General features: G+C 44.8%; 5 protein-coding genes across 5 annotated transcripts; 2 read left to right on the top strand and 3 right to left on the bottom strand.

Annotated features, from left to right (window-relative positions):
- Positions 1-3914: 3914 nt before the first annotated feature.
- O0I10_000809 (uncharacterized protein) lies at positions 3915-4133 on the top strand (the record flags this gene model as incomplete). The annotated part of the gene is made up of 1 exon (XM_058480914.1): positions 3915-4133. The coding sequence occupies one exon, from the start codon at positions 3915-3917 to the stop codon at positions 4131-4133; it is 219 nt and encodes a 72-aa protein (XP_058348478.1).
- A 315-nt stretch (positions 4134-4448) lies between these two features.
- On the bottom strand, positions 4449-6459 carry O0I10_000808 (uncharacterized protein; the record flags this gene model as incomplete). The annotated part of the gene is made up of 5 exons (XM_058480913.1): positions 4449-5176; positions 5235-5418; positions 5484-5729; positions 5789-6308; positions 6395-6459. 5 exons carry the CDS (start codon positions 6457-6459, stop codon positions 4449-4451), a joined length of 1743 nt encoding a protein of 580 aa, XP_058348477.1.
- Positions 6460-7039: 580 nt separating this feature from the next.
- O0I10_000807 (ADP,ATP carrier protein, mitochondrial) lies at positions 7040-8076 on the bottom strand (the record flags this gene model as incomplete). Its single annotated transcript, XM_058480912.1, has 3 exons — positions 7040-7590; positions 7651-7978; positions 8041-8076. 3 exons carry the CDS (start codon positions 8074-8076, stop codon positions 7040-7042), a joined length of 915 nt encoding a protein of 304 aa, XP_058348476.1.
- A 424-nt stretch (positions 8077-8500) lies between these two features.
- O0I10_000806 (ornithine-oxo-acid transaminase) lies at positions 8501-9965 on the bottom strand (the record flags this gene model as incomplete). Its single annotated transcript, XM_058480911.1, has 4 exons — positions 8501-8745; positions 8807-9207; positions 9275-9847; positions 9910-9965. The coding sequence occupies 4 exons, from the start codon at positions 9963-9965 to the stop codon at positions 8501-8503; spliced, it is 1275 nt and encodes a 424-aa protein (XP_058348475.1).
- Positions 9966-11229: 1264 nt separating this feature from the next.
- On the top strand, positions 11230-12556 carry O0I10_000805 (uncharacterized protein; the record flags this gene model as incomplete). The annotated part of the gene is made up of 7 exons (XM_058480910.1): positions 11230-11323; positions 11395-11480; positions 11533-11593; positions 11688-11755; positions 11817-12001; positions 12061-12325; positions 12389-12556. The coding sequence occupies 7 exons, from the start codon at positions 11230-11232 to the stop codon at positions 12554-12556; spliced, it is 927 nt and encodes a 308-aa protein (XP_058348474.1).
- Positions 12557-12627: the final 71 nt, after the last annotated feature.

The following is a 12627-nucleotide window of genomic DNA, read 5'->3' as shown; positions in this document are numbered from 1 at the left end:
ATTTCCATGATTAAAGTAGGTTGATCCGAGCTGATTTGACTGAGCTGTGGTCAAAGAGAGATTACATCACTCTGGACATAAAGCACGCTCGATGTAGCTCAACCGATGTAATCTTGTGTGAGCGTAACTCAACGAAATCAGCTCGGATCAACCTACTTTAATCATGGAAATGAATGTCTGGAGCAGGGGCATCGTCCACCTGCAATAGAATGCACAAAAGCTGGGAATGCACAAAAGTGGCTATTAGCTGCCAATGTATGACATAAAAGTGAGGGTTGCGTACCTTTCATGCATAGTCCCTGAAGTCCTGACTTTTTAGCTGAGTTACCCAAAGAAGTCCTTCTGCATCTTTGGCTCTTCAGGGTCTAGCTACTTGGCAATGAACAAAGACCACTTCCCATATAGCATCACGCTTACAAACATAAAGGTGCCTGTATCTCCGAACTTTACAATGAAACGTGGGGTTTTTATTAGAGCAATGTGCTCGGCTTGGCCAACTGCACCTTGGGTGCCAGTTTCACGATCAAGCTTGCCAATCCCAGATTTCGCAATGTCGCCACCAGCCAAACTGGATCTGGGGGTCGACCTCTTCGACGACGACGACCAAAGAATATTTTTTGGGCTAGTTGCGACATTGAACGTGAAACTTTCACACAAGGTGCTGTTGGCCAAGCCGAGCCCATTGCTCTATTCAAAACCCCACGTTTGATTGTAAAGTTTGGAGATACAGGCACCTTTATGTTTTACCTATGCTGTAAGCGTGATGGTATATGGAAATAAGTCTTTGTTCATTGTCAAATAGCTAGACCTGATAGAGCCAAAGATGTAGAGGGCCGTGTTTGTGTAACTGAGATAGAAAGTCAGGCAAGGGTCAATGCATGAATAACTAACATGTGCACTATTTGATTGCAGCTGACAGCCACCTCTTCCCATTTCCAATTGCTCCCTCAATCCACTGCATGGGAACGATTTTCCTGCTCCAGACCAGCACTTCCATCCTTCAACTTTCTTGATCCGAGAGGATTTGACTGAAGTGCGCTCAAACAAAGAGATCCCATTCAACATCAGACAGGTCAACTCACTTAAATTTCCAGCTCTTCCATTCCCAGCTTCTTCCCGCTTCCACTCATTCTCAACTGTTGACCCATTCAAGTACAACTGCCACCTACGAACGATTGCCCTGCTTCAACCCATCATGTCAATCCTGCGACGGTCTTGATCTGAATGCCTTCGACTGAAGAATGGCGAGTCCATGGCGTGTGCATCCCACTACAACACCCGCGTTTCTTGATGCTCCACCCTCGTTTGTACATTCCTCTCCTTTTAACTCACCATTCATGGCATCCAATCGCGCCAAGGTGTGTATTATACAGTATTCTCTTGTTGGTTGTGTATTAATATTCATAGGTAGGGAGTGCAGTGGAGGTGGTTGTAGCCAAGGTTACTTTATTCGTTGTCATGCCGTTTCACGCTTGGTGCAAGAGGTACATTCAAGGCCCCATTGTAGCAGGAGAACGTGTTCCATTGACGTAGCTTGTATGTATAGACGGCAAGATTCGGTCGCAAAGACGTTGGCCCATTTCTCTCTTTGTTTTGGCTCGACAACGCTACACCATGGTTTCGGCTTCGGTAACGCAACAACACAGATCTTCTCGTATATGAACGAGGTGTGTACAGTGAACGGAAACAATGAAAAGGGCGTTATTGTATACGTATGCTAATAATGAATGATGCTATTATAGAATAGTTTCATGGTCAGGCAGTGCAGCTTTGGGCATCATCATCTCTCCTGGGTTCGACTCCCAACCTGTACCTTTTGGCCATTTGACAGCAATGCTCTCGTGATAGGCTGGTGTTTACCCTTCGAGGATTGGAAAGGTGGAGGATCATTCTTTCTCTTGAGGGGATGAGTGAGAACAACTACGTCCTTTCTTGTCATGGATCAAAAAGGCCCTGCATGAGAGGTGAAGTGTTTCCTCCAAAAGAGATTGATCCGGTGTGGCTCGTAGATGGTGATCTGGCGATGTGATTCCTGCAGATTTGCTTTTCCCCCAAAGATGATCGCCCTTCCTTCCAACACAAGACTTATTGATGCTAAAGGAGTCATTGCGTGATGAGTGATGGATCGTCATTGTTCATGGTTGCCGTATCGACCGAATATCCATTGTCAGCATCCTCTTGGAATTCCTGCCGTTACCATGCTGATACAAGTCTCTTGGCTCAGTCCAAGGTTGCTACTACCGGTTCTCGTCGCCATGGAGATCAGGAACGAGGATAACGATGACAAGCTTCACCTTGACACCCCCAACATGGCAACAACATTCAGCTGGGTTGCCATTCATGAACATGGAGATGGTTACGGTCCCAAGGTGGCTACATGGGATATACATACGAGTCTACAAGTACAGTATGGGGATCCAATAGTAAAATAGCCTTATCTTGGATGAAGAACAAGCAGCTGCAGTAATCAACACACGGCCCACATTGACAACAATGAATACCCTGAATCATGATGTATACGACTCCCGATTCGCTACTGTACCAGTATTTCTCTCCTTGATCAATTGATGGCATTGGCTTAGCTTTTCCTTCTCTCTGACACGACCACTCGCACAAATATGGAATTTGGGCACAGCAAGTGATTTGTGGTAGTAGATGTATGTCATTATTTGATAAAGGATGTTGCCACCTTTGTTTATCTCTTACCTGATTTATACATGGACATTCAATCACACCAGCAGGTCTCTTTGTGAAGGCGTCCCATCAATCTATCGGCTCATTACCATGCACTTTTCCTCTTTTTTTTTGGTGGCCACAGAAGCACCCACGCCCGCCATGCAGATATAAACAAGAATGTTGTCGCCCATCGCTTTCTCTCCCACATACCTCTTTCTTTCCATCATGACTCTTGATTGCTGAAATCTTCAAAATCTCTTGGTGAGTATCTTGGTTGAGAGCTCTTTATGTGAGCAATCCACGTGCTAATATTCGTTGTGTTCGTTAAGGTTTCATTGTTAGCCTGGTGGTGATTCCATTTTCCTTGTGGTCACTGTGATATTTGTCTCGTTGATAAGGTAAAACCTAATCACCTCACTTGATGAAGCACATACTCATATACATGTCATGTCCCTTTTGATGTAGCTGCCTCGCGAGATGCAACTGAAAAGATGGGTTAGCCAAGAAAATAGATGTATGCTGAATCGAAGAAGGTTTTGCGATCATTTTACTACTCGAGAAGGATGCGACGAATGAATCGATGGAAGCCAAGGCGGCATATTGTACCACTGCCCGTATGGAGGTCCTTTCAAACCCACTTCTCAAATCTTAGCCTGTTATCATCTTTCTATATCACCGTTTCTCCATTCAACCCAATTGTATACCTTTTCCCAGTCTGACTCGGCATCACCACCTCACACAAACACTCCTCATCCTTGCCTTTCTCAATTATCCACATTTTCTTTTGATACTGCAAAGTATCTGGTGCTCACTATTCACAACTACTACATGCCCATGCAAGTGGCGTGGAACGACATCCGGGAATAAGAAGTACGAATACGCGGACTTTGCAGCTCTAGGTGAAAGATTTCCACTTAGCAGGAACGTCAACAATATGCTGCTTTACGAAACGGGCATTGCAAGCGGGGTGCAGCTTTATCAAGGTTCCAGTGTGGGTGGACCCAGAAGGACGTGGTCATTTCACGGTGAAATTCGAAGGCAAGCTATATCGTCACCTAAACGGCTTGACAACTGTGGCTGGTACGGGAATGAGATTCACTGGTAAGCCATTCGTTTACTTTTTATTACAGTCTTATTGTTGTCACATCAATATTTATTTGTTTTTACGTGGTCAAAGTTATGGCGAGGATCTTCTCCCCAACAGCACAGTTATGTGATAATCTCTCCATGTTATATCTATGCGCACCCAGAACTCTATATGGTATGTCGAGGTCCCAGCAAAGGTAGTACAAGTGGCAACCTCACCTGCTGAAGATCTGCAGACATGGGAGGCTGAAGCTTCATCATCACAACCACAGCCGTCGTTGCCTTACCCAGAACAACCTTCAACACCACAACCAGAGACTTCATCGAAAGGAAAAGAACCTGCCGTAGAACCCCACCACTCGTATCAGTAGCATATACCATATTTTTTTTCACACATTGTATTCATGATTTGTTTGTATTGCATAAATGCAGCTTTAGCATATAAGTAAAAGCTTGTATGATCAAAATAAGAACACCTTCTTTGCATGAATCCACCAAAGTCCTCTTTTTTTTGTTCATTACCACTGTATTGTTGAAAATGATCTGATGCATTTTACAAAAGAAAGAAAGATAAAAACAGAAACGATGACTATTTACATATAAAGGTAAGAGGGGAAAAAGGTGATAGAGGTGAGGATGGGATGGGAGGGAGGGGGGAGAAAAAGGGATGGTAAAGAAGGATAATATCAGCTTCGCTTGAGAAGAGTAAGGACAGCGGCAGCTTCAACGGCATCGACGCCAGCAAAAGGGGTGTCTGATAAACTAGCCATGTCGACCGTATGGCGTCGGTGTTGAACAATGACTGATAGAGGGGGTGAAGATCCTGGTGAAGATTCATCCAATGGGCTGTACGATCCTGACATGGATGATGATAAACTATGTGCTTCGTAAGGCATTTGTGTTGGCTGATGTGGTTGATGTACAGGCCATGGTACAGCAAACGATGAATCACTGATGCTTAAATTCTGTGCAGCCGTAATATTATTCTCCATATCATCATCACTCATCCTTGAAGATGCTGCTGCTGCTGCTACTGCTGCTGCTGCTGTGGCCTTTGTTCGTCGCGTTGAGCCCATTGACTTTTTTCGTTTCTTGTCACTGCCTCTACGTTCTCGAGTAGAAGTTGAAGGTGTTGATAACGTGGCCGTTGTAGTAGGTCCCGTGTCATTGCTGCTATTGCTGCTGCTGCCACCGGCAAGAATCTTTCCATGCTTCCATTTGACACCACATGCATTGCATAGAGTACCTGCACCTTGTGGGCCACGTCTCCACATGGGTGTGCTTTTAGATCCACAATACAAGCATTTCTTCACCGCACTCCCAGTACTTGCTGATCGTGCATGTTTGTTAGGCTGTTGTTGTTGTTGTTGCGATGGGGTGGATGTTGTAGCCCGGTCGTTTTCCTCTGTGACACCTTGTACGACATAAAGTTAAAATAAGCAAGGGGGAGAATGTATGTGCGTATTGCATACCTTTATCATCACGTTGTTGAAAAGTCGTTTTTGGAGTAGCACAAAGCATTTCTTCCCATTCAGTTTGGGGATGTTCTTGTTTGAGGGGAGGTGAAGTGATGGTGGTAGTGGTGGTGGTAGTTGTAGCCATGGTCGATGATGACAATGTTCTGACGCCATTGGTTTGCTGTGTGTGAAACTTCATCTGCATGACAGAAATACACATGTCGGTTATACTCTTCCATTGGCAACCTTTTTCCAGCGACTTACCAATTGCACCATCTTTTCACACACGTTCTCGAATTCTGATACTGTTTGCTTGATGGCAAGGAATAATCTTCGAGACACTCCTGATAAACGCATGTTCACAACCCTTGATCGTGGGTCTTCAGTCTCTGCCGTGGATGATCGACGACGAGCCGCTGAGCTACACACGGCAGCAAATTCTTCCAGTTTGGTTGCATAGGGTCGATTACTCTTTTGTTCATCCACATCCGCATGAAAGGAGCATAACACCTAGATGGATTGGATATAAGATTAGCATGTAAAAGATTATCATATATCATCTCATGTACCTCAAAAGGCGGGTGATCATTCATAGCTTCGGTGATGGCATCATGTGGGAAAAGATAATACTCGAGATCTGTTGACGGCTCATGGTGATGTAATGAAGAGGGTGGATCCAAACAAAAGACCACATCATGTCGAAGCACCTTGTGACGCCTACGTTTCTTTGGTGGAAGGGATGTCTCTGGAGCAATAGGTGGTGGAGCCATGGGTGATGATAAGGATGAAGAAAACAATACAGGGCTCGCCCGTTTTACAATAGTGTCGGGATGATGATCGATTGCTTGTTCGTCGCCATGATCCATATCCATCATCATGGTATCGAGATGAGTCGTGTTGGATGAAATCGATTTGGATGGCTCTGGAACGTCATTCTCGGTGACTTCATAGAAGGCTGCCGTGGATACCAATGTGCCGTATTGCAGGTTAGCAACACCCAAGTAGTGGATCTCGACCCGATGACACCCATCGCAGCACGATGAAGCAGCTGGTAACTGATAACGTTGAAACAGATCGCTTGCCCAAGGTCTATACACAATCACGCCCCCAACATGTCACAGTGAGATAAAAGAGGTCCGTCTCATCGTCGAGTAGATTTGAGCCGGTGCATTTACCCATAACTCTGATTAGTGCTTGATGACACCTCGCTATCTGTTCTTGACCGTGCGATAAACGTCATGATGCGGCCAATGGACAAGACAAGTGACAAAGGAGAATAAAAGACGAGTAGATCTGCAAGTGGCTCAAGTAAGTGGATTGTAACAGGCTCATAAAAGAGGGGCCGATGACCACATTTACCCACACGGATAGATTACAAGTAGAAGAGGAGAATAGTAGTAGATCGTTGTTCTTTTTGGAATAAAGGGATACTGAGACACAATAGAGCAAGAGCCTCAAATGAGTTGTATGCAACAAGTGTGTGTGTGTGTGTTTATGTGAATAAGAAGCGAGTGAGAGTGAGTAGTGTGAGAAGGGGGGAGCAAAGGAAGAGAGTACAAAGAACAAGGCAGCAGGTGCCAAAAAAAGCGGGGGAGAGAGTTGGAGGAGTTAATGGGAACTAGACCCGCCCAACACTTCTTTTTCTTGGGTCGACCGGTAAAAAAATGGCATCATTCATTATCGCTTACAAACAAAATGACCCCCAAAAGGGATCATCTTTTTTATTCTCTCTATTTTGTCTTTGAACAAAATGATGAAATGATATGTCTATGATGCTGTATTATGAGATGGTAGTCGTAATGGGATGATGTAATGCAAGCTTAGAACTTCTTGCCAAAGAGGATTTCTTGAAGGGCATCATAACCAGACAAGACACCAGCACCAGCAATGGCACGGAGGATGTTAGCACCAGCACCCTTGAAGAGAGACTTGGCACCCTCGTTGGCAACGATTTCCTTGAAGGCGTGAAGAGAAGAGTCATACTTGACAGCAGCACCAGAAGTCATCATCATACGTCTGCGGACGGTATCAATGGGGTAAGAAGCAAGACCAGCACCAGTGGTAACAGCCCAGCCAAGCAAGAAAGAGGCCAAGAAGTTCTTTTGGAGGTTCTCAGGAAGAGCGGGCTTGAGGGAGTCGTACATACCAAAGTAAAGACCACGGTAGACAATGATACCAACACAAGAGATGGTGAAACCACGGTACAAACCAGCAATACCATCAGACTTCAAGGTCTTGCGGTAGACATCAACAAGACCATTGAATTGGCGGTCTCCACCACCCTTGGCAGCCTTAGCATCGTTAGCAAGACGAGTACGAGCATAATCAAGGGAGTAGACGAAGAAAAGAGAAGAGGCACCAGCAGCACCACCTTTAAACAAACATGTCAACAAAGCCCATTCCTCTTTTTAAAATCCATGTTTCAACTTACCAGAAGCCAAGTTACCGGCGAACCAGGCCCAATAACCATCCTTCTTCTTATCCTTGTTGAACATACGCTTGAACTTGTCCTTGAAAGCAAAGTTCAAGGCTTGGGTAGGGAAGTAACGGATAATGTTGGCAGTGTTACCGCGCCAGAAAGAGACAACACCTTCATCCTTCATGGTACGAGCAAAGCAATCGCCAATGCCCTTGTAGGGAGTAGCAAGACGACCTTGCTTGATCATCTCATCTTGGTTTTGGATCAAGAGCTTGATACGTTCAATAGGGGCAGCAGCAGTCTTGGAGACGGCAGCGGAAACACCACCCATAAGGAAGTCCTTTACGATATCGGTTGGCATCATGCACATACATAGACACACATTGATAAATGCCTACTTACAACAACGAATTGGTTTTGGGACTTTTCACCGGCCATTTTGAGGAAAGATTAAACAGAGAGAGAGGGGTTAAAGAAAAAAAAACAATCGGATCGGGAACAACGGCTGCTTTATATATGTGCCTCATGGGGCGGAATTAATCTGAAAGCGGGATCTTCCGGTTGGTGTCTGTGTTGCTTGGTTACAAGTGCCTGACCAATGTTTAAAAGGCTATTGATAATCGTTTTACACCCATACATTCGATATTGCTACTCCCCCCATCATTCATCAAGCACCTTTGTATACAGCTCAAATATGTACTTGTTATTTTCAATGTGCAATAAAAAGAGAGATTGGATGTTTTGTGCGTGTGTGTGTACGAGTGTGTGCAAGGATAAAGATGATATGGATAAACTAATATAAGCAACGTGCGGGGAATGGAGAATGGTGTCAATTGGGTGTTGTCTCGTTTTTGAAACAAAGTTACTCTTCCTTGATATCCTCCTTCTTCATGTCGACAATATCAGTAAGGGCTTGTTCGATGATACGAGCACCTTCCAACAACTCCTCTTCAGTGATCACCAAGGGTGGAGCCAATCGGATAATATTCACGTGGGTTGGCTTGGCCAAAAGACCGCGAGACTTGAGCAACAAGCAAATCTCCCATGCAGTCTTATCAGACTTAGATTCATCAATCACAATAGCGTTGAGCAAACCACGGCCACGAACTATACAATGCATTGACATTAGAAATCCACCTGCATATATAAACACCACGTTTTTGTTTACCTGTTTGCAAAAGAGGACTCTTGATTTTGGAAAGAGCATCTCTAAAGACCTTGCCCAATCGCTCAGCACGTGCAGGCAAATCCTCTTCCTTGATAACCTCCAAAGCAGCAATCGAAACAGCACATCCAAGTGGGTTGCCGCCATAAGTGGATCCATGCTCACCAGGCTTAATGCACATCATGACATCTTTATCAGCCAACACAGCTGATACAGGGTACACACCACCCGAAAGAGCCTTGCCCAACAATACGACATCAGGGCGAATGTTGTCGTGTTGAGTGCACAACATCTTGCCAGTACGACCCAAACCGGTTTGAATCTCGTCAGCGATAAAGAGCACATTGTGCTTCTTGCACAATTCTTGGCATTGCTTCAAGTAGCCATCATCAGGGACCATGATACTATTTATCACCCCTTGTATAAGCAACATGATGTATAGCCTATCCATCACACACGCATTGTACTTACCCAGCTTCACCTTGAATAGGCTCAACAATGAAAGCAGCAACCTTGTCACCATGTGCTTCAAGAACCTGCTTGAGATCATCAACATTGTTGTAGCGGATGAGATGACCAGTAGCCTTGGGGCCAACAAGAGGAAGGTAAGGACCAAAACCACCATAGGATTCAGGATCAGTGCTCATGCTGACAACACCCGTGGTACGACCATGGAAGTTGTTTTCAGCGCTGAGTACAATAGCTTCGTTCTCTGGAATACCCTTCTTTTCATAACCCCACTTGCGTGCAAGCTTGATGGCGGTTTCAACAGCTTCAGCACCCGTGTTCATGGGAAGCACCATATCGTAGCCAAAGTATTCGTGAATGTATTTTGCAAACGAACCAAACACGTTGTTGTAGAATGCACGAGACGACAGCGTGAGAACTTGAGCTTGGTCACAAAGGGCCTTGACAATCTTTGGGTGACAATGGCCTTGGTTCACAGCCGAGTAGGCAGACAAAAAGTCCATGTATTTACGACCCTCAGGGTCCCAAACCCACACACCTTGTGCCTTGGAGAAGACAGCAGGAAGGGGATGGTAGCTATTTGCATGTTGGCGTTAACATAAACAATAACATGTGTAAAGAGGTGTGAGATGACTTACTTGTGTGCACTGTATTCGTGCTCAAGGTTGATTGCTTCTTTGCTAGTGGCAGCCATGTTGTATTTGAGAGAGGTGAAAAAAGAAAGAGAGAGAGAGTTGTGAGAAGAAAAGCCCACATGGACCCAGAAAAAGTGGCCACATTTATGCACTTTGCTGTGCCCGACGTCATGCATCGTGGGAAACGAGGTTCGTGATTCGTGGGCTATTCCCCTTTTTTGCCCCTTTCCATCTTTAGCACTCTACAGAATTGTAGTGCTACATCCATCATCCAAGCTTTTGTCCACCCATCGTGATTTGAACGATCTGGAAAAGTTGACTCAAATAACCACTTTTAGTTATCAAGCTGAGATCCCGCGGTTTTATCAGTATCCTAGTCTTTTGGCAGCACACATCACTGGATATGCAATCATGTCCCGCTAAGCATCCCATCCGGATTTATGGGTGGTTCAATGTATGCTGTGTGATGCCATCTGGTGATCTTGCATCGATCCTATTGAAAAACTTTGTATGTAATACGGAATGGAAATAGTCATAGATCCCGGAAACGAGTATACCTCATGACCTTTGGTGCCCTTGATAAATAGTGACACTGGATCTCGAGCTTGTTTTGCTGTTAAAGGAGATCAAGTAGTTAAAATAGAGATCTGGTTTTCCCACACTCGACGTACACGCACTTTATCCATCACAATGTACGACTGGATCTTGAGCTTGTTCGTTAAAAGCAAGAGATCCGACTCGTTTTCGCACACACAAAAGCCATATGGGATATCGATCTCTCACCAATAGCTTCGTTTATGGCCTTTGTGTCATCATGCTGCAGGTATCCATGCACTAGGCGATTGGATAATTGGTACATACTCAGCGTATACGCGGGTCGTGGGCCTGTCACACTCATGGCTAGAGTTTATGGCGTGTGTGAGAAAAGAATCGATTCTTGATAAATTGAAAAGACTACTATCAAAGGTGTGGGATGATGCTTACCATGTAAAATGAGGCATTGCACTATGCACCAAGTTCCTGCAGCGGTGATTTTGTCACTCCACGTAACCAAACAATGATCCTCCTTTTTGCCCATCTGATATTGCGTCAAACAAATAATACTCTTGGATAGAATTCAGCAGGCGATTAAAATCAGCATACAATTATGGCAACACAAAGTAAATCCACCAACCGGAATGATCAATGACAACCCTGCACTTTTCTTTTTTGAGCCCTGTTTCTCTTTTTCCTCTCTTGTGAATATACCGCACCTGCCCAAAGTTTGCTGCCAAACTAAAAAATTATCAGCGTCAGCAGCGACGACGACGAAAACGAAGAAGCATGGATCATCATGATGGTACTACACCACCAACACCACCCGACAATCTCGGTTGGCCAAATGTCTTTGGTGCATCCATCTTTGTATTATTAGCTGGTATACTACGCGTTACTATTTCGCTCCTCTTTCATTGCAATGTTATCTGACATTGTTAAACATCCATGCAGCCTACATCAGCCATGCATTGGGTACACGTTTAGAGATACCTCTTATCATTTCGGGTGTACGTTGTGCATTGCAGCTCACATTGATGGTAATGTGCCGGACAATTTTTACTCGTTCCCTTCTCATCACAAATGTTACAGGGTTTGGTGCTTGATGATGTACTTCGTGTTGACAATGGATGTGTGATAACCATCATCACAGGTATAAAAGATCATTTCGGATCGGATAGTGGGCGGGGATCGGATATAATTGGAAGAAGGCTGATAGCTGAGCCACGTGGGGCAATGTCATCTAGTCGCCTTGGTGCTTCTCGGTGCATATGAAACGGTCCATCATCGTGCCAAGCAAACAATTCAAGGATTGGTAATGCCACATGATATACAAGGAATGCATGAAATGAATGATGACTTTTATACATTATTAGCTTCCATTGATGATTGCCATCCTATTGCTGAGCAATGGTGTAATGAGTATCTTGTGTGCTGGGTTCACGCTGAATGAGTCGCCGCCATGGAAACCAGTAACCTTTATCCCTGTAATGGGCATGTTGCTAGGTAGCTCTATGGGCAGCGTTGCCATGGCGATCAGCTTGTGTGTAGAATCGGTGTTGTAAGTGATGATGAATGTACATGCACGTGATTCCTTAAGCTAACCTTATCGTCAAATAGGATACATGCTCCTATTATTGAAACCAAGTTGTCCTTTGGTGCATCACGCTATGAAGCCGTCAAGGTTGCTGCTTTGCTTACGATTCGAACGGCCATGTTGCCGCAGCTAACGCAGCTATCAGTGATGGGCATGATCAATATTCCTGGTATGCTTGCAGGCCAAATTCAAGCTGGTACCTCTGCCAAGCAAGCTGTGCTATATCAGGTGTGCATCATGTTTGCCATGACGGCGAGTAATGGTATTGGTGTACTATTGACAGTTTGTGTAAGTATGGGAAGCGAGGCTGGTGTAATGGGGATTTGCGTGGCTCATTCCTTCCAAATGTAGGCATGCATGAGATTGCTGGTTGATGCCAATCATGTCATACGCAAAGATAGAATTATCCAATCGCACTCTACATTTTACCAAGTGATAATACGAGGATTAAATGACATGGTACAATGGTGTGCTGGATGCGGCAATCGACGTCGTCGTCGTCATTACCACCAACTATGACCTCCGCAATGCAAAGCGATTGGTGTTGAAAGTCGACTTTCCATTGTCTCCTCGTAGAAGATTCCTATTGC

Source organism: Lichtheimia ornata (assembly GCF_029851405.1).
Source record: "Lichtheimia ornata isolate CBS 291.66 chromosome Unknown scaffold00002, whole genome shotgun sequence".
Taxonomy (NCBI): Eukaryota; Fungi; Mucoromycota; class Mucoromycetes; order Mucorales; family Lichtheimiaceae; genus Lichtheimia; species Lichtheimia ornata.
This window is presented reverse-complemented; position numbering and strand designations above follow the sequence as displayed.